Source organism: Galeopterus variegatus, unplaced genomic scaffold (genome assembly GCF_000696425.1).
Source record: "Galeopterus variegatus unplaced genomic scaffold, G_variegatus-3.0.2 Scaffold1148, whole genome shotgun sequence".
Classification (NCBI taxonomy): domain Eukaryota; kingdom Metazoa; phylum Chordata; class Mammalia; order Dermoptera; family Cynocephalidae; genus Galeopterus; species Galeopterus variegatus.
This window is the reverse complement of record NW_007727259.1, coordinates 407747-431124: the sequence shown is the minus strand read 5'-3', so window position 1 is coordinate 431124 and position 23378 is coordinate 407747. Positions and strand designations below refer to the sequence as shown.

General features: G+C 41.9%; 2 protein-coding genes and 1 long non-coding RNA gene across 7 annotated transcripts in view; 1 reads left to right on the top strand and 2 right to left on the bottom strand.

The window, feature by feature from the left end:
* Positions 1-4439: 4439 nt before the first annotated feature.
* Positions 4440-7571, bottom strand: LOC103592438. The gene is made up of 3 exons (XR_550663.1): positions 7483-7571; positions 6930-7116; positions 4440-4516 (listed from the first exon to the last, which is right to left on the bottom strand). It is a non-coding gene; the product is annotated as an uncharacterized LOC103592438 (long non-coding RNA).
* A 64-nt stretch (positions 7572-7635) lies between these two features.
* Positions 7636-9886, top strand: PSMB4 (proteasome (prosome, macropain) subunit, beta type, 4). Its single transcript, XM_008575166.1, has 7 exons — positions 7636-7818; positions 8071-8277; positions 8535-8681; positions 8836-8917; positions 9152-9268; positions 9487-9575; positions 9768-9886. Exons 1-7 carry the CDS (start codon positions 7679-7681, stop codon positions 9778-9780), a joined length of 795 nt encoding a protein of 264 aa, XP_008573388.1. The 5' UTR covers positions 7636-7678; the 3' UTR covers positions 9781-9886.
* Positions 9887-10700: 814 nt separating this feature from the next.
* POGZ (pogo transposable element with ZNF domain) overlaps positions 10701-23378 on the bottom strand; it is a 40555-nt gene continuing 27877 nt past the window's right edge. For 4 of the 5 annotated variants that reach the window (XM_008575161.1, XM_008575165.1, XM_008575163.1 and 1 more), the window contains 9 exons: positions 19711-19811; positions 19025-19171; positions 16432-16566; positions 16144-16316; positions 15842-15982; positions 15302-15358; positions 14988-15100; positions 14668-14692; positions 10701-14408 (listed from right to left, as the gene is read on the bottom strand). In XM_008575161.1, the coding sequence (XP_008573383.1) occupies positions 12737-14408; positions 14668-14692; positions 14988-15100; positions 15302-15358; positions 15842-15982; positions 16144-16316; positions 16432-16566; positions 19025-19171; positions 19711-19811 (2564 nt within the window). In that variant the 3' untranslated portion in view covers positions 10701-12736. Of the gene's footprint in view, positions 14409-14547; positions 14573-14667; positions 14693-14987; positions 15101-15301; positions 15359-15841; positions 15983-16143; positions 16317-16431; positions 16567-19024; positions 19172-19710; positions 19812-23378 lie in introns of all 5 variants that reach the window. The other variant, XM_008575162.1, reaches the window with a different exon arrangement.

Genomic DNA, 23378 nt, shown 5'->3' with positions numbered 1-23378 from the left:
GGAGAAATGACTAGTTCAAGGACGGGTGCAGAGAAAGTATAAGATGAGCCTGGAACGTATTCTGTGCCAGAAAGTAAGAAAGTGCTCAAAGAATGATGGAGACATTTCAAAAGGACCCAGGGGCCAGCTTGTAAGTGCTCTCACTGGCCATATCTGGGATAATTTGAGTATCAAAACAAACAATGTTTCAGTTCACGAGATCATAAAAATTCAAAAAATACCTAACCGGTCACATTTAGATAAATGATTTAAACAAAATCATCTTGAAAATTATTGTAGTGAAAGAATCAAGCATTTATTCTGTCTTTCTGTCTTTCTTATTTTTTTTAATAAAGATGACCGATAAGGGGATCTCAACCCTTGACTAGGTGTTGTCAGCACCACACTCACCCAGTGAGCTAACCGGCCATCGTTATATAGAATCTGAACCCGTGGCCTTGGTGTTATCAGCACCACATCTCCCGAGTGAGCCATGGGCCGGCCCCTATTCTGTCTTTCTTATATGAACTGTAGTACTGGGTAACTAAATAGTAGATGTGGCAAGTGTCTTTATGGAAATATTCAAGCTAATGAATAAAAAAAAATTATAGACTCATAATATCATTATTTTGTAACACCAAATGAATGAAATGAACAGCAGTAATTGATGGCATCACAAAAAAGAGAGACAAACAGACATAATTGATTGAGGTGATAAGACCCTCACCCTAACTGCCTAATAGAAAAAAGGGAGAACATTTTTTGGTGGAAGATAAAATGATATGGATCTCTTCTACAGCTATTCATAATTTTTGGCAAATGACAAAAAAAATTGTAAGATTTGTAGAGACAAAAGAAAACAAGACCAAAATGAAAAAAAAGAAATATATAATAGAAACAGATTCACAGATGATCCAGATATTAGTTAGCATTCAAAAATGTAAAAATAGCTATGATTGAAGTGGCAAGGAAAAATAGAGAAAATGATGGACTTATAGATGAAAATATGGAGAATTTAAACAGATAATTGGAATCTATAAAAAAGGAAAATGTGAATTCTAGAAATGAAAAATATATAAAATCTGAGGTTCAGAACTCAGTGTATGGGTTTCACAGCAGATTGGGTACAGCAAAATTTAGGATTAGTGTACTGGAAGACATCTCCATAGAAAATATTCAAATTACAGCACAGAGATAGAATAATAATGGAAAACAAAAAGAAAGTAGGAAGCATGGGGCATGCTCCAATATCCAGCGTATATATAAACCATATTCTCAGAAGGAGAGAAGAGAGAATATTGGACAAAAGCAATATTCAGAGAAATAATGACTGAGAATTTTCCAAAACAGATGAAAGATGTCAACCCACAAATTCAAGAAGCTCATCAAACCCAATCAGGATAAATGCAAATAAAACCATGTCTAGGCATATCCTAGTAACACTACTGAACACATTAAAAGAAGTCAGAGGAGGAAAAAAAGCTACATTACCTTCAAAGAAACAATGGCATAACTAACAGTTAACTTCTTAAGAAAAACAATGGCAGCCAGAGACAATGAAATAGCATCTTTAATGTTCCAAAAGAAAATAACTGCCAACCTATACCAAAGGAAAAATGCTACAAAAATAAAAGTTTAAAAAAGACAGTTTTACCAAACTGGGTTGGTGGAGGGCCAAGGGCCTCAGCCACATCCCCCTGACATCTGCAACCAGGCCAGCTATGACCACCCAGCTGCCTCAGGAAGTGCCCCAGGCTCCCCTGGTGGGGGGTGAGGTAGGGGGTTGGCCACAGGCCTCAACCAAGCCCTCCCTCCTTCCTACTCCTTCCACCCTATTTCCTCCCCCCTTCTGCGTTCCCCCTCCCAATAACAGCTCCACAACATCTTAGAATGTAAAAAATAATATTAATAAATAAATAAATAAAAATTTTAAAAAGACAGTTTTACCAAAACAATCTCAAAGAAGAATAAAATTAGAGCTCTCACGCTGCCTGATTTCATAACTTACTACAAAGCTACAGTATTTAAAACAGTGTGGTAATGTCATAAAAACAGACATATAGATGAATGGAATAGAATAGAAAGCCCAGAAATAAACTCCACATAAATGATTGAATGATTTTCTACAAGGGTGTCAAGACAATCCAATGGAGAAAGTACAGTCTTTTCAACAAATGGTGGTGGGAAAACTGGATATCTTCATGCAAAAGAATAAAGTTGGACCCTTACCTTACATCATATACAAAAATTAACTCAAATGGGTCAATGACTTAAACATAACAGCTAAAACTGTAAAATTCTTAGAAGAAACCATAAGGGAAAATCTTCATGATATTGCATTTGGCTGTGATTCTTGGATATAACACGAAAAGTATGGGCAACAAAAGAAAAAAATAAATAGGACTACATCAAAATTTAAAACTTTTGTGCATCAAAGGATATTGTTGCAAGACAGACTTGGTTCCTGCCTTTGTGTAACATTTAGTTTAGTAAGGCAGACAGTCTTCAAAAAAATGTGACAAATGCTATAATAGGGGTGTTATAGAATTGAATTATAGAGGATGTGAAACTGCAAAAATCCTCAAGGGGGACCCATAGAGTAGTGCAGTCATTGACAAGCTGGACACGTGGGGCCAGACCCTGAGCAGGTCAGGAAATCATCCTTAACTGTTTTGTTTTTTAAATTTTTTTTATTTTTGCAAGGATGACTATCAACAATCCTTAACTGTTTCAGAGTTGAAGATTCAAATTCCATTCTCTTAAAAAGTGGAATAGTCTGGCCGGTTGGCTCAGTTGGTAGAGTATGGTGCTGACAACATCGGGGTGAAGGGTTTGGATCCCTGTACCAGCTAGCCAACAACAACAACAAAAAAAGTGTGAAGTGGTGAAAATGATTGTGAGGTGGTGGCAATGGTGGTTATTCATTCCAATTTAGTCTAGTTATGTTTCCATTCCCAGAACTTCAGGACATTCCCTATAATATCCTGACATGTCACAAAACTGGGTTTGGGCCATAATCTCAAAAAACAAAATCTCAAATGCCATAATCCCAAATGCTGAAATCCCAAAAGATCAGAATCCCTAAAGTCTAAATCCCAAAAATCATAATCCCTTAAGATCAAAATACCAAAAATATACTTGTGGAAAAAATAATTTAAAAAAATTATTTAAAAGACATTTATTTACATTTTTAAAACGGGGTTTATTTGAGAAACATATAAAAACACAACAGCACGCTTCCTAAGCTACTTCATATAACAAAATAGGCAATAATAACATACATATTTTTTGCAAGCATAAACACTCAGGTGTACTAACAATGGTTGCATGAGTTTAACAGTTATATAACAATTTGCCTTCTGTATTTGCTCTCTCTGGGCCCCTGGCTGATTGGATGCTTCCTGCCAACATTGAGGGCAGATCTTCCCCACCTAGTCCACTCAGACTCACACACCAATCTCCTCTGGAAACACCCTCACAGACAGACCCCAAATAATGCTTTACCAGGTTTCTAGGTATTCTTTAACCGAAAAGGAAGTCCACAAGTCCACCTCTTGTCAACTTGGCACCCGTGTGCATTTCCTTAAACCATACTTAATTTCCAAATAAAGACAATAACAAGGTAATAGTCCTACCTAACATGCTGCAACTAATATGATGCAACTATCCTGTATACAATCAATCCCTAGAATTTGTCTTTCAGGATTTCAACATTTGGGATTTTAATCTTTTAGGATTATAATTTTGGGGATTTTAGACTTTAGGATTTTGATATTTGGAGCTTTGATCTTTCAGAATTTCAGCATTCAGGATTATGGCATTTGGGATTGTGTCTTTCAGGATTATGATCTGCACCACACAAAAACAGTCTGGGTATTACTGACTTCAATGCTTGAACATGAGTGGGAGCTAGATGCTAATTAAACTCAAAATAATAGCCAACCATAGAAAACTGGGCACACTTAATAAAAGATTTTTCATATTATGCTAGACCTGCTTTTAAAAGAGAGAAAAGAAGCTTCCTAAATTTCCTTTGTTTCAGCTTAATTTACGTCTTCTTGTTCTCATCTTAGAACAGAAGACATGCTGGTCACCTTCTTTTGAATACAAGCATTGCATTGTCAGCAGATACTGGTTTGCTTTCTCTGTCATCCTACTTTCAGGCTAGATGGTTCTGGATCCCTTCACTTCTCTTCTTTTAGACTCATGGAATTTGGCTCCCTGCCTGATCTCTGGAACTGGTACCAGCCCTGCTGAAGTGAGCAGGACTGAAGACATGTTGGGACCTGAAACCACATGGGCTCTAAAAGATTTTTAAAAGACACAGGTTTTTTTTTCTTGGCAAGCATTTCTTATGGTTATTTGATATTTTGAACCTTGGTTATGGCAAGATGACATTATTTACATGAATGTAAAGTTGTTTTCCAGCCAGCCTGGAGCTGCAGACTTACATGTACTATCCAGACCCTGGGAAACCAAGGAAGACATCAATAAAGATATGCTGATTCCACCTCTCCTGCAGGACCATGAGATAACACTGAGAACAAGAGCAGAAATCACATGGAGTCTTGGCAAGACTTCGCATCTGAGACCTTGGGAGAAGCTCTCACACCTCACTGCTCACATGCCGCTTCTGCTTTTCATTTCCCACGTGCAATTCCCTCAGCCCCCTCTTAAAAATCCCCTCAGTAAATTGAGTCTTGGAGATGGCTTTAGCCTGGCCTTTCTCCTTCAGGTTTACCAGAGAGAAGGGTGAGCCTAACATCTTTCCTCAGGTCACTGGTATTCCTGAATAAAAGCTGATTTCTATTTTCACCAACATTTGACTTTTGGGTTGTTTAATTTTGTCTGGGCGCAGGCAGCCGGACATGTATGGCTGGTATCAAGTTTTGGGGAGCCTCTGCCAGGAGCTGAGTGTCCCCTGTAATAGCCCTACCAGGGCCTTAATGTAGAGACCTAAAAAGGAGTGAGACAACAGACCAGCCACCACAAGCCACTTCTAGACAAGTATATAGCCTGTTAATTGCTGACTGATTGATTTAAAGGTCACATGGTCAGGGTTTTGGTAGCTAAGAAAAGCCAGCTATCCTACGGGTTTAGGAGGAATCCCAGTAAGCCCACTGCTGTTGCAACTGAGCACCTGCTATTTGTCCAGATAAGTTTCTGAGTGGCCCAAGAGTCATCTGAAATATGAGGTTTCGGGAGGAAGTGGTGTGAGGAAAGTGGAATTAGTATAGTCAGGCCCCCTCGCCTCATATCCGGCTGGGTATAATTCAGCACATCTGTTGTAAATAAGTTATGTAAGAGTAGAGTTAGGGCCGGCCCGTGGCTCACTCGGGAGAGTGCGGTGCTGATAACACCAAGGCCCCGGGTTCGGATCCCATATAGGGATGGCCGGTTCGCTCACTGGCTGAGCGTGGTGCTGACAACACCAAGTCAAGGGTTAAGATCTCCTTACCGGTCATCTTTTAAAAAAAAAAAAAAGAGTAGAGTTAGTGCACATGCGTGCTCGTGTACCCCTTAGTTTGTTGCTGTGTGCTCTTTCAGTATGGAAGGCAGTGACTCTGAACTGCTGGTCGGCAGAGCTTACATCTGAAGAATAAAGCATGTCCACTTTGCCAGTGGCTACTCGGTTTTTCTTTCATTTACCTGACTCAGGACCTGCACAGGCCAGAGTAGAAAGGTTTGTGATCCAGCCCGACAAGTGGCTATTAGAGGAGAAAATGGAATATCTATTTTTGAAGACCAAAAGGTGATACAAAGAGTGCCAGTTGGGTGCATCTCATACAACAATATCCTGACCCTTCCTTTTTTAGGATTTCATTACCTAATAAAATATTTTGTTATTTCAATTAGATGAAAACTTCATGCATTGGTTTGGTTCAAATTAACTTAGCCAATTTTAAAAACAAATTTGATGTGGGCTGAGTAAAAAATTTAAATTTAAGGTATGTAGGGAGAAGTGGTCAGGTAGGGCAATTTATTTGGTTTTAGATTGACGAAAATTCACTCCTTGACCAAATTCTAACCAGGTTCCTCTGAGCCCTCTTCTCAACTAGGTCTCAACCTTGGCCTATAAAAACTTGAACAAACATGAATGAAGCTTCTAATAGCTCAAGGCCACATCCCTAAGATGACCCTAGCCCCCCTTACAGTGCCTGCCTGAGAAAACTCAAAGTTGACAAAAAAAACTTACTGTTTGTCACAACTATTGACCTAAGAAAGAAACAAGCTAAACATATAGAGTTATTTGGGTCAGGGCGTTGCAATAGGAATATACACGTCAGTAAACTATGTGCATGTTCAGGGAGGTAAAGGAAGACAAAGGGCTTTAAAGGAAAAGCGATGGAGGATTACATTGTTTTGAGATAATTATCCTTGGTTACAAGGGTCAATCAAGGGTGACACCAGTCCGAGGTTGTACAGACAGTTGCTGGGCAGATGTCCTTGCTGAAGTATTTTTGTGTAAGGTTTCCATAACCTCTGTGCAAGGTTGTGGTTTTGCAGCGTCCTTTGTGATAACTTTTATCAGGCATTCATGGCCTTCCCTGGCTCTATTTGTCAGGGGTTTTTGTTTGTTTCTTCTGTTTTTTTTTTTTGACACAAGTGACTCCATTTTGATTCAGACAACTTTCACACGTGAGGATAGGGCCTCTGTCTCCCAGTCTCTGTGGGAGCATGGAATGCTAACTTCCGTAATTGCCAGATAGCAGACACAGCTGACCTAATCGTATTTACATGAACTAATCCTTTATATTTTTTCATTTCCCTGACCCTCCTGAGGCGCACCCCCTTACTCTCCTTCATTTTCCCTTTTAAATGCCCCTTTATTTCCCTACAAACCAGAGTTCAGTTCACACTGTTCTTGTCCCTATTGCAACACTTATTACTAATAAAAATCTATCCTTACAGTTTAACTAGTGTCCAGTTTTATCTTTGAGAAGGCTTACCAGTTTGATTGAAGACACTGCTTCCAGCCCCTGCTAGAGTCACATTGAGAAGGGAACCCCTGGAATTTAGTTTCACTCCGACTGTCTCAGTGGAAATTTTCTGTTGCTTAAGAGGTGGGCAAGGGCATTTCACAGAACGGAAACTTTCAGAGACTTATCCAGAGCCCACAGAGAGCGCGTGATCAACCTGAAACATCATACACCACAGAGTATACACAACTATACGATACCTTTTTAATTCCGGGTTTGAAGACTCAGTTCTACCATTAACTGGCTGTGTGATCGGTAAATCACTTCACCACAAGTCTCTGTTTCTTATCTATGATATGGGTCGAATAATGCCTACCACATGGGGCTGCTCTGAGGTGTACAGATGTAAGAGATCCTGGGTCACTGATATTTTCATGTGGGCTTTTTGATAATGATCCAAAAGGGTAAAGAGAATTGCTGACTCCTTGCTCAGGGTCGGTGTCTTGAAGATGCCCCTTCATACCACCCCTCACACCCTCTCCGTCTTCGAACCGTGTGTCAGAACTCTCTGTTCTAGTCTAACCTCTACTGCGATGAGAGGTCGGGCAATTCCAACTCTCCGTTTCGGTTGCCACCTAGGACCACGGTCTGTTCTGCTACGACCTTATAAACATGGCCGCTGGAAGTGGCTCGCAGGAAGAAGAAAGGTGTGGCTCCGAAGGATCACTTCCGCTTCCGTTGGCGCAAGCGCTTTTGTTTCTTCTGATACCGTGACTAAGATGGAATCGTTTTTGGAGTCGCGGTCCGGACTCTGGGCAGGCGGCCCGGCCCCGGGAGAGTTTTACCGCATCCCTTCCACTCCTGGTTCCGTCATGGATCCGGCGTCCGCGCTTTACGGGGGTCCGATCACGCGGACTCAGTAAGTTCTCGGTACCTTAGCCTGCGTGGGGGGAGAGACCGTGGCGCCTGGTGCCGCCGGCCGGTTCTGAGAGCCTGGGAAGGCGAGGCGGGGAGGGGACCCCAGGGGCGCGCGAACGGCAGGGGAGCTCAGAACGCAGAGTCCCCGAGATGGCAGAATTGGAGGGAGACATAGAAAGAGCGGAACCTAATGCACGGAAAGAGGGCGCAGGCTTTTCCGCCGCGCCACTGCTTACCAGATCTTATTCTCTAGGAACCCCATGGTGACCGGGACATCGGTCCTCGGCGTTAAGTTCGAGGGCGGAGTGGTGATTGCAGCGGACATGCTGGGCTCCTATGGCTCCTTGGCTCGTTTCCGCAACATCTCTCGCATTATGCGAGTCAACAACAGCACCATGTTGGGTGCCTCCGGAGACTACGCTGATTTCCAGTATTTGAAGCAAGTTCTCGGCCAGATGGTGTACGTCATCTAGAGAATAGGGAGTAGTTCCCAACTGGGGAGTCCCCTGTTTTTTATCCCCGTAGATGGGATTGGAGCAGGGGGGAACTTGAGGCTGCAGCGGGAACTGGAATTGTCTGGGGTGGAAGATATGAATGTTTGCAATAAATATTTTTAGGCATTAGGGAGTGTAAAATGGGGAACACTGTGGTAACTTCTTTTGGGGCTGGTGGAGATCCCGACTTCCATTCTCTTTCTTTTCTCAAAACCAATTTAAGGATTGACGAGGAGCTGTTGGGAGATGGACACAGCTATAGTCCTAGAGCTATTCATTCATGGCTGACCAGGGCCATGTACAGCCGCCGTTCGAAGATGAACCCTCTGTGGAACACCATGGTCATTGGAGGCTATGCTGATGGAGAAAGGTTAATTTGAATACAAATAACTTATTTCTTTGACCACCCAACCTAGTGCCTGTGTAGTCTCTCTTCTATCTCTACTCTACAACTGAATCCCACTTTTAACTCACAGTTAAGAAACCTAAGATAAAATGAGTTCTTTGACCCGTTGTGTTGTTAGCTTCCTTGGTTACGTGGACATGCTTGGTGTAGCCTATGAAGCCCCTTCGCTGGCCACTGGTTATGGTGCATACTTGGCTCAGGTAAGTGGTGAGTCTAGAAGTTGGGGAGAGGGAAGACAAAAGGAAATGGATTAGTGGTTGTCTGCTTGTTCCTCCCCTAGAATTCTGATGAGGGACAGCCTGGGATCACTACTGCTGGGCAGTTGGTTTTCTTTGTAGTCTGGAGGCTGTAGGTGTTGGCACTTAGATTGCAAAGACAAGGTGGTAGGTCTGGGAGTCAAGATACCTCCGTGTTTTTCCTCCCAACGTCCTTAGCCTCTGCTGCGAGAAATTCTGGAGAAGCAGCCAGTGCTGAGCCAGACTGAGGCTCGAGAGCTAGTAGAACGCTGCATGAGAGTGCTGTACTATCGAGATGCCCGTTCTTACAACCGGGTGAGTAGGGGTGTGAAGAATAAAACTGCTAAGAACCTAACTGGCAGGATCTGGATACTTGCAGCAATCCCTGGGTCTCTGCTTTGAAGAACAGATTGCCTTACCTCTGTGACTCCTTTTTTCAAAGTTGGGAAGACCCTCTACTTGAACTTTGACCAGGCCCTGGGGACTTCATTTGGCATGTGGGCATTTTCACTGAGAGCTCTGTTCTCTTTCAGTTTCAAATCGCCACTGTAACTGAAAAAGGTGTTGAAATAGAGGGACCACTATCTGCAGAGACTAACTGGGATATTGCCCACATGATCAGGTGATTGAAATTAAAACCACAGTAGAAAAAATAGGTAGTGGAAGAGTTGGGAAGCCCCTTGGCTTGAACTAAGTTGGGCTTTTCTGGAAGACTCAACCAGAAAAATAATGGTGGAGAGGGTTTTGGAGGGTAAAATGGTTTCTTAAGAATTGGTCCAGTTATGCTTCTCAATTTTATTATGCTCTTTTTCAGTGGCTTTGAATGAAATACAGAAGCTTTATCCAGAACTGAAATTGTATCCTGTTTTAATTTTGAACTTGGCTGGTTCAAAGATACACTTTTCTTTTGTAAAATAAATCCTTCAAAATGCTTGAGTGGTTTTATTCGTCTGGGTTATACCAAGAGCAAAACTGCTGAGCAAAACTGCTGAGTACTGCCATACGCCACCTCCCTGCCAGGTCAGAGAAGGAATCCTTAGGCTCTTGTGGCAAATAAAGAATTCTCTGCATGACAATGTAGAAGACCCACTACTGTCTTCATTTAGTGCTGAACTAGAGGCAGCCTCGTATAGAAGCCAGACTTAATTTGTGATTAATACAACTGGCTTTTGTATTTAATATTTTTCTTTAACATTTTCCCCTATTCCACTGGATTCTAAAAGAATAGATTTTCTAGTTAATGTTGGCTAAATGTGATTTTCATTAAAACATGAAAGAAAAGCATCTAGTAGAGCTGTGTAAGGTTATACCCTCAACCTGGAATCGACAGCCTCAGTCCCTCACTCATCTAACCTCACCTGTAAACATTTAACTTAAATGTTTATTGTCCAAACCTACAGAATTTCTAGCACTGCAATGTTTCGCAAGTATTGTGTTTGTTAAAAAGTCTTAAGTGCAGCTGTGAGTCAAGTCAGTTGGGATGCCATGTTCCATCCCTAGAATGGTTTTAACCTGAATTTTAAAAATGAGCATGTTAGGTGATTCTGATGCATAGCCTCTCCAAGCCTCTTTTTGGGAAATTGTTATAGGCAGCAAACTCAAACTATGACAGAAATTCAGTGAGGTGAGAGAACTGAGGGAGAAATAAATCATCCCTCCATTGGTATTGTCCATGTTTACAACAAACTAAGCAAAACTATAAGCTTTTGATTCTAAACTTCCACACATCCAGTCTCAACACACAAAGTAGTCAATAAATACATGTTTATTGATTAAACTGAATTATAAAAAAAGCAAAACAAAAAAGTTTTTTTCTACTATTAAGCCATGCAGGTGGCGTCCACGAAGACAACTTCCTGGCCAAAACCCAGCTGGTCCACCACTTTTGGTATGATTAACCCATCAAGAAAGTCAATCAGTGTGCAGAGGCCAGGAACCCAGCTCTGCTAAGGCTGTGGCTGCTGCAGACTACCAAAGAGTAGGATTAGATTGTTGATAGAGGTGACCAATCATAATTCTTTAACTTTCTCAAAGGCAAAGGGTTGACTTGAAAGTCCAGTCTGTCAATAAAATGGCATCAGACAAAAACCTGGGTAAGAGAAGCCCAGGTGGATCCTTAGTTCAATTTTCAGATACCATGGGTTCACAAAGCTGGCCAAGATGTCTAGGAGGGATCGCTCCAGTTCACTATATTATAGTGTGCTGGGGGTTAAACAAAAATCTGGGGGTGGGGGAGGAACAGGCAGTAACAAAAGTCACATCTGTACCACCAGGCCTATCACAGCTTGAGCATTCCCCAGTCTGTGAACACCTAAAAACGGTTACCTAGAAAAAAAAGTTTATAAATCCATTTCCCCTTATTAAATGTTCCACTTATGTACAGTTTAAAGATGAACCATTTACAAGCTTGTGCAGGTTGCCTCCTTGACTCAAAGGAGGGAAACATTGCTGAAAGCCTCAGGATGGACATAATAGTGGTGTAGCTGTGGGAAAAGTGAACTTGGTATTTTGCTCCTTTCTCTGTATGGTACGGTACATTTTGGTTTATAACCATGAGTACATACAATTAAAGAAAAACCTCATGCAAATTGTAGAAAAATTGTTCTTCCCTTGAAACTGGCAGTGAAAAATATTCATGTATTTTTCTTTGTGCGCACCCCAGTGTTTCTTCTTTGTGTCAGATTCTTCTCTAAGCGTTAAGAGAAACAGGGGAAAGCCACAGAGTAACAAGTGGTCTGTCTTTTCTTTTTAAAGTTCAATAATTAACTTCTTGCACAATTAGTTCCTGGCTGTAGGACCCGTGATCTCTTGAACAGGCATGCTCTCCACTTAAGAGGATGAAGTTCAACAAAGCAGGGACTGCCCCTGGGGGCGTGAAGGATGCAGATTCACACTGGGAATGGCCTCCACCCTAACACTGATCACCTCAGTACCTCTTGTTTGCTAATGACACATAGTCCTTTGTCCAGAGTGATGGACAGTGGGAGAATGGGGAAAAGAGCCAAGGATCTCAAGTGCAAAGAATATGGTTTTTATAGTGTTTTTGTTGGAGGGAGAGTAGTGAGAAAAAGGCAAATCTATTCATTCTGGATGATTAAAGGTTTCATGCATTTTTAAAGCCACAATTTTATATCTAGAGTTGCTGTAGAAACCAACATCTCTGGAGAGGGAAGGAAAGAAGAGAAGGAAGAGAGAGAGTTCAGTGGGATTTTTTTTTCCATTTTCATTTTTATATAAAAAGTGTTAAGACCACAATGAAAAAGTTTTTTATCCATATATATAATAAACCAGTTCATGAGCTACATATTTTTGTCTTTCCCATCTTCAGAAATGTTCTCACATTGACAATGATTAGATAGCATCATGCCCAAAGACATTGGCCACACAAACAAAAACCCAGTTACTATGATACAATTGAGGTAAAAGGGGAAACAAAACAATTTAACATTTGCCCACAAAAGATTTTTTTCTTTTTCTTGATTTTGTCATAAAAATACCAAACACGTGATTTAAATTAAAAAAAAAAGTCACAAAAACCTGTTTTTAGCAGAAGTGAATGACCAATGGGCCAGCTCTTCTCGGCTCAGACGTGATCACTATATGTTTTCCTAATAATCCACAAATCCACAGAGAAGTGTAAGTCAACATCAGGGCGGGAGTGGCGGCATAAAATTAAAAAATATAAACCCAATACCCCACCTGGTATACCCCCTTTTCCCTAAATCCCTCTAACCTCCCTCACACTTCCCACCCCCTCTCCACCTCCCCTCATGACCTCAACTCTCAAATCTCCATCAGACCTAGGTCAGCTTCTTCAAAGCCATAGAAAGATTCGGTCTCACTTTCACCCTCAAAGAGATGGTGAAGGCTTTCAGGCTCAATTGTCTCTTCAGGAGATGATCTGGGTCGGGGAGTGGAAGCCGAGGGCTCCTCAGACTGTTCCCCAGTTAGCTTCAGTTGCTCCTCTAGGGAGGCAATTAGCTCCTCCTGCATGTCAGCATTTCTTGTAGGTGAGTTAATGTTGCCATCAGGGCCAGGGAGAACACTAGCCACAAGGAAGGACTGCTGTACTAGCTCTGGACAGTCCCCAATGACACCCAGCACTTCACCCAGCCAGACCAGCACCAGCTGAAGCAGGACATCAGAATCACATGCAGTATCAGCCATTTCCCGAGCCTGCTCTTTCCACTTTTTGTGCAGGAAGTTCTTGATAGTTCGTTTGATGCACACATCTAACGGCTGGATCTTGGAGCTACAGCCTGCTGGGACCACTGCAGGCAAAGTGCTGGAGGCACTAAGCATAGCCAGTACCTCTTCTGACAAATGAGTGCGATGACAGTCCATCACAAGCATGCCTTTGCTGTGCTGGCAAGCTGTGTGCTTCTGCCACACTCGAGTTGACCACAGCTCCATGATCTCATCATCGCTGTAGCCAGTCTCCTTTGCCTCTAGCAATATAGAATCTGGAACATTAGCAGGCTGATCCAATTGTCCTCGGTAGAAAACCAGAGTGGGAAGGACAGTGCCATCTGCCAGAATGGCCAGCACTACATCACACCAAGGTTCCCCTGTGCCCACTGTCTGCAGAGCATTCTCCTTTCGGTCATCACTGCTCAGCACCTCTGTATCCAGAAACAAGGAGAGCTCATCAATAGCCACAATCATAGACAAGGGTAAGTCCTGGTTGTGAATCTGCCGTTGTACAAATTGAATGAAGAGTCCTGCATTCTCTGCCACATCCTTAGGTAGAGTGTGGGCCACAGCTCGCCGGGCATGGGGAGTCAGGTGGTGCCGCAGCATGAAACGCACAGCCCACTCATAGGAGATCTTAAATCCCCCCTCCAAAGAACGTCCTATTTTGGTGGCCTTCTGGAACAAGGTCTCCTCATTTACAGGTAGCTGTTGCTCTTGTTGGGTCAGTACCCACTCAGCCAGTTTCTCTTCTGCCTCAAAGCTCAGATATTTGCCCTCTAGATTCTCCCCCTGGGAGGTCTGGAAGCGTCGAAGCCAACGCCGGATACGTCGCTGGGGGTTTCGGAAGTGTTCAGCTGCCTGTTCTGTATTGCAGCATAGGGCAAACAGTACTACTCGAAGCTTCTTCACAGATAGCTGCTCCTTCTTGCCAACCCCACCACTACTACTGCCACCTAATGCTAGCTCAGGTTCCTGGGTGACTGGGCTTTCTTCATCCTGGTCATCAACATTCAGACATTCGGCGCCCTCTATAGCCAAGGGTGGAAGAGCTAAAGGCTGTGGGTGAGTGGGAGTTGGTGGTGGGGTTGCAGTTGAGGCTGGTGATGGGAGTGCCTGGCCCATGGTAGGTGGCAGCTCTTCAGGCTCAGGTGGGGTAGTCCCCACAGATTTCACAGTAGCAGCTTTGTTAGGGGGGAATGAAGGAGGAGGGTACAAATTCTTCAAGTTCCGGTCATGTACTCGGTCCCGAGTCTGGCCATGCCTAAAGGGGTGGGGGAAAGGAGCAAAGAGAGAATGCGAAGAAAGCACAGTTAACCTAGGAAACTGAAATAATAGTAATAATAACAAACAGCAAACATACTGCAAAACAGAAATTAAATTGTGAAGTAAGTTTCTGTTACCTTGAGTGAGATATCCAAGTAAGTCCTATGGAAAATGAGACAATAAACAAATGTTAGCTCAGTGAAGAAACAGCCCTCCAAAGACAGTGTCCTGGGATAACAATAACACGCACACGTTACCTTGAGTGAGATATCCAAGTAAGTCCTATGGAAAATGAGACAATAAACAAATGTTAGCACAGTGAAGAAACAGCCCTCCAAAGACAGTGTCCTGGGATAACAATAACACGCACACGCTCTCTCTCTCTCTCTCTCTCTCACTCTTCACAGTGACCAACCTTCCCAGTCTTATATAAACTTCAGTTTAGAATGTTTCCAATTTGGTGTAGTATAAACAGTAAATGGGTGAGGCCAGGTAAGGATGCTCCTGACTCATACAAAATGGCCTGTTATCTTTTTCTTTTTTCCTTGCTTGACTAACCTCCATCTCTCCTACTTACCTCGTGGCAGGATGCTGCTGGATCTGTGAGAGGGGTTGAATACCAAATGTTTGGCCATGGCATCTCCCACAGAGGTAACAAAGGTACACGAAGTACAGGCCAGCTTGATTCCACTAAGAAAGAGAGTCAAGAATATAATAAGACAAATATATCAGTGACACAAGAGTGAGTTAAGCTTTGAGGCTTAATAAAGGAGTGCCCTTTCCTTCTCCTTTCTCTCAAATTAATTCACGTATCCACGTCCCAAAATAATTAAAAGGATTTAATCATAAAAACTTGAAAAGTTAGGAGACTACCATTAAATTTTTTCTTACCTCACAGAATTTTTAAACAAAGCCAAATACTTGGGGCTCTTCCGTGGAACATGATTGCTGAGAAAGACAAAAAGTGGTATGAGTTATGTGGTTCTACTAGCTAAGCTAGAGATCACAATCTCCATGACAATACTCCAACAAGAGATGCCTCTTCATCCTAATCTCAACCCAAGCCAGTTTCCTATCACCAAGCCTCTCAAAAACTTTAATATGTATACAGATCACCCGAGAATCTATTAAAATAAAAAGAGAGAATCTATTAAATAAAAAGAGAGTAGGCCTAGGGTGGGGCCTTGAGTGTGCATTTCTAATAAGCTCCCATCTAATGCTGCTGGTCCTGGAACCAAACTCTGAGTTAGCAAAGTTCAACGAAATTGGAGCACAGACCATCAAAACCAAATGAACGTGAGTTTGCCTTGGCCTCTTACCCTGCTATGAGAAATGAACAAATAGCTCTATATTATGAACAGGGGAGGGAATGAAATGATTTCTGAACAATCTTAACGCCCAAGTAGGAACACTGGTTTAATCACAACTTACTTGATCATGTGGTTGGCATAAGCTCGAGAGCAACAGGTGCTATAGCGACACAGAGAGCAGTGTACGTAAGTAGGAAAATGATTAGGGAAATCTGGGATCTCAAAGCTGCACTCCAGACACGTCTGCCGGCCCATGACACTCCTGTCAAAAAAATGAAAATTCCCATTAATGCCTCAGGGGACCCAAATTGTAGGATTTTAGTCAACAGACCCTGCTAAAAGGCTACTAGATTGCACTGGCTATCAGGAATGATCCTGCCCACCCAGTCCCCACCCGCCGAGCATTTAGAAGAAGGCTCTGACATTTTCCTAACAGCTCTCTTCTGGATGTTGCGCTGGACAGGGGGATAAAGGAAAACAGGCAGCGGGTCTGTTGAGGTGGTCAGTGGTGCTGCCTCTTGCAAGGTGCTGGGAGGTGTGTCATTCGAGGATATAGGAACAGTTCGTGGCTGCCCTCGGGAGGCCCGGATTGTCACCTGAGAGTCAAGAGAAGGAACAATTAGACATTACCCAGGCTAAACCTCAGAATACTGAAAATCTCTATTCCTCCCCTCCCTGGGACTGTAAAAGAAACTTTGGCAAACTCTTTACCTTAGTGCCTGGTTTCAAGCCTTCCAGCTGTTTGGGTTTACGGAAGGTTTTATGATGCTGAAGCTTGTGTTCAATTTTGTCCTTGGCAAAGAGAAATTGCAGCCGGCATTTGTTGCAGTGATAAACATTTCTCTTCTGAAGGGGGAAAAGAAAAAAACCAGAATCCCTTAAAGGTTCCCAGTGAATTTTCTCCTTTGAGGAGAAGGTAGATCAAAGCCAAACAAATCATTCTTCCCACCTTTCTGTTGATAATTTAAGAAAGTACGAAAGAAATACACAACACGATAACAAACCTACCATTGAGAATCACGACACCCCATGCTCCAAAAGAAAGGTAGACTCAAGGTCAGGAAGGCCACTTCCTCAAACCATCCTTTCCTGACTTGCTTTAATGATTTGAATGGGTGATGTAAACTACTTACCCCTACTATATCTTTACATTGCAGACAGTTATACCTACTCCTGGACATTCTTCTTTTCATTTTTTTTAAAGACAGTAAAATGTACACGGTAAAACAAACACAAAACCACATTTTTTATTCTGTACTGTTTCATGTTGTAAATTTCAACTCTGACCCTCAGTCCCTTTCCACAAAAAACGACTTGTCACCAGTTCCCTGAGTATCCTTTCATGGACAGTCTATGAATATAACTATAAAAAAACCCATATTCATATCCAATCACCACCACCTCATTTTCTTTTTTTTAATAAACACAAACGATAGTACTTGTCTATACCTTGCTGTTTTTTTTTACTTAACACATCAATATACACAGACATGTCTACCTGTAAGATCATTTTGAGGATTCAGTATGCCTAGAATTGAAGTCCTTTAAAAATAGAGCCCATGTTTATGATTTTCTTCCCTAGAATAGCAAGGCTCTGTAACTTCAGGATGAGTTACAGGTGATAATTTCCATGCCCCTATTTGGAAATACATTTGTGGTGAGTTATCAGGAGTCATTACTGTGCAAAGGAGAGTGTGAGCATAAGGAGGTGCCTACAAATGAAAGCATGCATATGTCTGTGTGCACATACGTGTAAGTAACCATTAAGCACACGTGCATCCATATTGTTCTCCATTTTGTATCCTCTCTTACGTACCTTCACCCTTCTCTATTGGCTCCTCTCTTGTAGCATTTTAAAACAAGGCCATATCTATTCCATCTTATAAACAAAATATAGCAAAGGCAACAACAAAAAATTCTTCCTTGCTACTTCTTCCCCTGGACCTACCACCCTCGGTCCTTTCCTTCATAAATAAGCTTCTTTAAATAAGTTGTCTCTATTTCCTTATCTCTCATTCATCTGCCCTGCTGAAATTTTACTTCTACCCTACTGACCAACAAAATGGCTCTAGTAAATGTTGCTAAATTAAAGGTCTGCCTGTAAGTTTCTATCTTGCTGGACACCTTCCTGCAACATGTGACATTTTGACCGCACCATTTTCTTCAAAACATTTTCTTCTCCTCAGGTTCCTTGATGTCAAGACTCCTCTGGTTTTCCTCCTAGGACTATGGTGCTGGCTATGTGGATAGAGACTTCAGGATCCTAAGCCTTCATCTTATTCTTGACAGGGTTGGGGGGCCCATGACACTTAAGAAGTTTAAAATCTACTGGATTTATATAATGATGATTCCCAAATATCTTTTCTACAGATATTTTTCTTCAGACCTATTATCCAATAGCTACAATTGATATCCACAGATAATGCTAATTCAGAATATCCAAACTCATAATCTTCCTGCCAAAATTTATGTTCCTCCAGTGTTTCTACCTCAGTAAATAGTTCCATCATTCCTCAACTTGCCCAAGCTAAATTCTTAGGCACTATTCTTAACTACTCCCTTGCTACCTGCTTTTAATCCATCTCTAAATCACAAATATCACATATCTTCTCAATATCTCTCAATTCTACCCTCTTTTTCTTCATTTCAAAAGCCAAAAGCCACTAACATCTCTCAACTAAACTATTAAAAAAGCCTTCTGACTAGTCTCCCTAACTCTGGTCCTACTCTCCTTTAATCCATTCTCCTCGGTGCAGCCAGTGTAAAATCTTAACTAAATGCAAATTTGAATACATCACTTAATAACCCTGTAATTGTTTCCCAATGACTCCTTTTCACTGCTTACAAGATCCTCCATGATCTGTCCCTGCCTAACTTCCAACTCCCCTCTTGTTCCCTACATGCTACACTGAACATCTCTCAATTTCTTGAACCTTCATACTGTCACTCTGTTCCTCAAGGACACTGCTCTTCTGTCCTATTTCATCTGGCTCATTATCTTTCAGGTCTTGAACATCACTTCTTCCTGGAAGCCTAACTAGGCTCTCAGAATAAGTATATGCTTTTCTATACCCTACATTTCCCCCAATACAACATTCTTCATGCTTTATTATACTGTTTGTCTTGTTTACCACTAAATCTCTGGCACCTAGCCTAATATATGGCACACAACTAAAATTTAATAAATTTTTGCAAACACATGCATATCATCTTCTCTACCAAAATTATTTGTCTAGCTCAGCCCTGGCCCCAGCATCCATAAATTTAAAAAATAAGAATATGGGAATTGCTTGGTGCCTGGTACCTGGTGCCTCATGTAATGCTGTTGGAATGCATTGCCATTTTTGAAGACCTTCAGGCAATAAGGGCAGAGCAGATGCCGGGTATCCTCATGGATCATCCGAAAATGGACATCTACCTCAGAGTAGAGTGAGGAGCGATATTGACATACCTGAGTCACATAAGAGGGAAAATAAGACTAAGAGTGAAGTGAACATCTGAGGCCTTAAAAAAGAGGTAGCAACAAAAATTTTAAAATATGGGGAAAAAAAGTTTTCCTAAATGCAAGGAAATCAAACTATTTTTCTAACTTTGTAATACAGGGCTATATTTGTGATAAATTTAGCTATGATTTAAGATAAAAATAGGGAAGGACGGGAAAAGACTGAGGACAATCCATATTCTATAACTAAGAAGAATAAAGCTTTCTCTATCCATCTCCAAAAGACAACTTCAGGAAACAGACACTCTCTTTGTACATGCACATGTTGCCTGGCTGGGTAAGTACTATACTTGTAGATATGTTCTTTTATACTTTTCTACTGCATGGAAAATCCTGAAGACAGAAACTATATTTACTATTTGTTATGTGCCTCCTCAGAGTTCCTAAACTGAGTGTATGCAGTAGGTGTGTAGCAATATTCATTAGTGGATTTCATGTATCATCTTAAGAACAAAATGGCTAAAACTCCCTGAAGAAAAAGTCAATACCTGGCAAACATAAGGCATCTCTCCGGGTTTATGGGTATCCTTCATATGCTGGAGAAATAGTGGCTCACTTTCAAATGCCCACTCACAGATCTTGCACTTTGCTGTAAGAAGAAAAATAATCAATAAATCCACCTGAAAACAGGACCAAAGTCCTGTTGACTCAATCTTTATTTTCTCTACTATATCTTCATTATGAACAGTCAGTAAATCATAGGCTACTTCTATTCTTTTTTTTTTTCCTTTTTGTCTTTTTTACTGACCGGTAATGGGATCGCAACCCTCGGTGTCGCGCCCGTACCGGGGACCGGCAATGGGATCGCAACCCTCGGTGTTGCACCTGCACCGCGCTCAGCCAGTGAGCGGGAACCGGTCTCCACATGGGATCCGAACCCTCGGCGGGAGCGCCGCTGCGCTCCCAAGCGGCGCACTCTCCAGTGCGCCACCGGGCCGGCCCAGAATTATTATTATTATTATTATTTTTTGTCTTTTTTGAGACCAGCCACACCGCGCTCAGCCAGTGAGCGCACCGGTCATCCCTATATAGAATCCGAACCCGCGGCGGGACAGCGCTCCTAGCGCCACACTCTCCCGAATGCGCCACGGGCTCGGCCCTACTTCTATTCTTTAAAATGACTCTGTCTTAACATGTGTGTTGCTGATAACAACTAACCTTATGTCTCTAGCTCAGGGTTCTTACCAAAAGCTCCATTCTAGATTTTGATCTACATGACATTTCATCAACTGTAACTTAATTCACCATCTTCCTACTTACCACTGTTTCCCTTCTCATTTCCCCATCTCTCCCTGAGCTCAAAACTTACATACTATGTCAGACTCCAAACCCTGTGTTCTACCACCATTATTTTAAAATGCATCTACAATGATCATTTCTCCATTCTTACAGCCAAAAAACTTGGTAGAAGCCCATATGGCTTCCCACTACTAATAAGCTGGCTTCCAATACCTCCCATTTCTCCAATAAACCTATATGGTATCTGTTCTTCACATAACATTGCCAAATGAATTATTTAAAAAATACTATATGACTTCATTCTGTGCTCAAGGACAATGATTGTCTCCTAGAATAATTCAACATTTATTGAATACCTACTGAGTAGAAATAAGAATTTGCCCTTAAAAAATATCAACAATTGGGGCCGGCCTGTGGCTCACTTGGGAGAGTGCGGTGCTGATAACACCAAGGCCACGGGTTCGGATCCCATATAGGGATGGCCAGTTAGCTCACTGGGTGAGTGTGGTGCCAAGGGTTAAGATCCCCTTACCGGTCATCTTTAAAAAAAAAAAAAAAAAATCAACAATCATGAACAGAAGTTCTTGCCTTATAAGAGCTATCTTTTTTTTTCTTTCAGTATTGACAAATTTGAGAAACTATACTCTGATATTGGCTGTTTTTTTCAAGCTTATGAGGCTGCAATTCTAAGTTTTTGGTAAAAATTTTAACTGCTACATATTTTGAATTATACAGTATGACCAAAAAAAGATAGTTATTTGTATTTTTCTTACTTTCAAGTTTTTGCAAACATGAAAACTGTAAACTTAAAGCTTTAAGCATTTATTGGACAATGTACAATCAACCCCCCCTCCCCCAAAGATGAGTGAAGTTGAAATAGTTCTTTAAAATAAACAAAAGCTAGGGATTCTTAATCTTAGGTCCATGGAACAGGCCCTAGGGAACCCAAGTATCCCCTGAAATTATTTACGAAAGAGTAAAATGTGTATTTGTCTAGAAGAAGGTTTACAGATTTCGTGTTTATTCTCAAAGGGGCCTGCAGCCCATTTAGAACCACTGCCTAGAAGAACACTAGGTAATGTGGGATGCAGACAAATAAATTCTGCCAAGAGGAATGAGGAAAAGCTATAGGAAGACACATAAACTGAACCTTCAGAGAAGAATAAAGGTTTGCCAGATGGAGGAGCCAAGAGCAGATCAGGAGGAAAGGCATGTAAGTATGGAGGTTCATGACATATTTGGGAAAAGGGTAACTAGCAGCATAACTATTTTTCCGCCTGCCCCCCCAACTTCTCAATTTGCTTATCTCTTTCAATTAATTTTCTTCTTTTCTAGAACACCTTTGAGCACTGGTGCTTTCCAACCTTCTGTCCAGGTCTTTCTTATTCTATTTGTTTTCCCTGGGCAATCACATTCAATCTTGAAAGCTTTTCCTACGATTTATATATCAGCTCCACTGTCAAAGCTATCAAAAACATCAATAATAGGGCCGGCCCAGTGGCGCACTGGATAGTGCGCCGCTTGGGAAGTGCGGCGGCACTCCTGTCCGAGGGTTCGGATCCCACATACAGACCGGCTCCCGCTCACTGGCTGAGCGAGGCGCGGGGACAACACCGAGGCTTGCAATCCCGTTGCCGGTCCCCGGTCCGGTGCGGGGGCAACACTGAGGGTTGCGATCCATTGCCGGACACGGAAAAAAGACAAAAAAAAAAAAAAAACCCCATCAATAATAAAAACATTAAGCAATTTTGCTTTGGTTTGAACATCTGTCCTGCCAAAAACTCATGCTGAAACTTAATCTACATTGTAAAAGTATCAAGAAGGTGGGACTCCAACTATGGTATTTGCAAGGTGGGGCCTTTAAGAGGTGATTGGGTCATAAGGGATCTGCCCTCATGAATGGATCAATCCATTCACAGATTCATGGATTAGTGGTTTATCACAGGAGTGAGACTAGTGGCTTTACAGAAAGAGAAGGAGAGACTTAAGCTAGCATGCTCCTCCCCCTTGCCATGTGATGCCCTGCACTGCCTTAGGATTCTGCAGAGTCCCCACCAGCAAGATGGCCCTAATCAGCTGTGCACCCCTCAAACTTGGACTTCCCAGCCTCCAGACTGTAAGAAAATTTGTTCCTTTACACATTACCCAGTTTCGGTACTCTGTTACAAGAAACAGAAAATGAACTAAGACAAATTTCTAATGCACAGGCACCTTGCTAAGATTTACAAGTATTATCTCACATCAAGAAAATTAATGAGATAGCAACCCAAATATCAGATGATTTAAAAGATCTCTAGTAACCTTTGACAAATCAATTCTATCAGGGAAGGAGCTGGTGTGAAAAAAGATTCAAGAGTGACAACAAACTGATTCTCTACAGTGAATATCCTAACACTGTCCCTCCCAGCACCATCAACCTCACCTCCTTAACAAACATCTAACATAGTCTCCTACTTTGAGAAAATAGATGCTTCTACCTCCTGTTCTCACAATTATGGAAGTACAGATCCCTTGTACCTTTCTAAGGCTCATCCAACCCCATCACTCCAGATATCCCAAGACTTTGTCAATCAATTAGCTCTCCCTCTCGAGTCTTTTTCCACACAGTCTCCTTCCCCTGACACCTGAACATGATTAAACCCCTAAAGCATCCTTCCCTTAATCCTACCTTTTCCTTGGTCTACTGTTCTTTCTCATTTCCACCAACATAAATTATTTTTGAAAGATTAGGAGAGTAATCTATATATTTGTTACCTTCAACTGGGTGCTAAGGAGGTAGGGGGAATGATGCAGAAGAACAATACCAGAATGTCTGAAGAAAATGTAGTTTAGTATAGCTACCATAGAAAACAGGAATAAGGGGCCGGCCCGTGGCTCACTTGGGAGAGTGCGGTGCTGATAACACCAAGGCCCCGGG

Bases quoted from the DNA above. Each gene is read 5' to 3' on its own strand.
- PSMB4 (XM_008575166.1), top strand. From the start codon at position 7,679: ATGGAATCGTTTTTGGAGTCGCGGTCCGGACTCTGGGCAGGCGGCCCG. The intron at 8,278-8,534 runs GTACGTCATCTA...AACCAATTTAAG, and splicing joins CAAGTTCTCGGCCAGATGGT to GATTGACGAGGAGCTGTTGG. The intron at 9,269-9,486 runs GTGAGTAGGGGT...GTTCTCTTTCAG, and splicing joins ATGCCCGTTCTTACAACCGG to TTTCAAATCGCCACTGTAAC.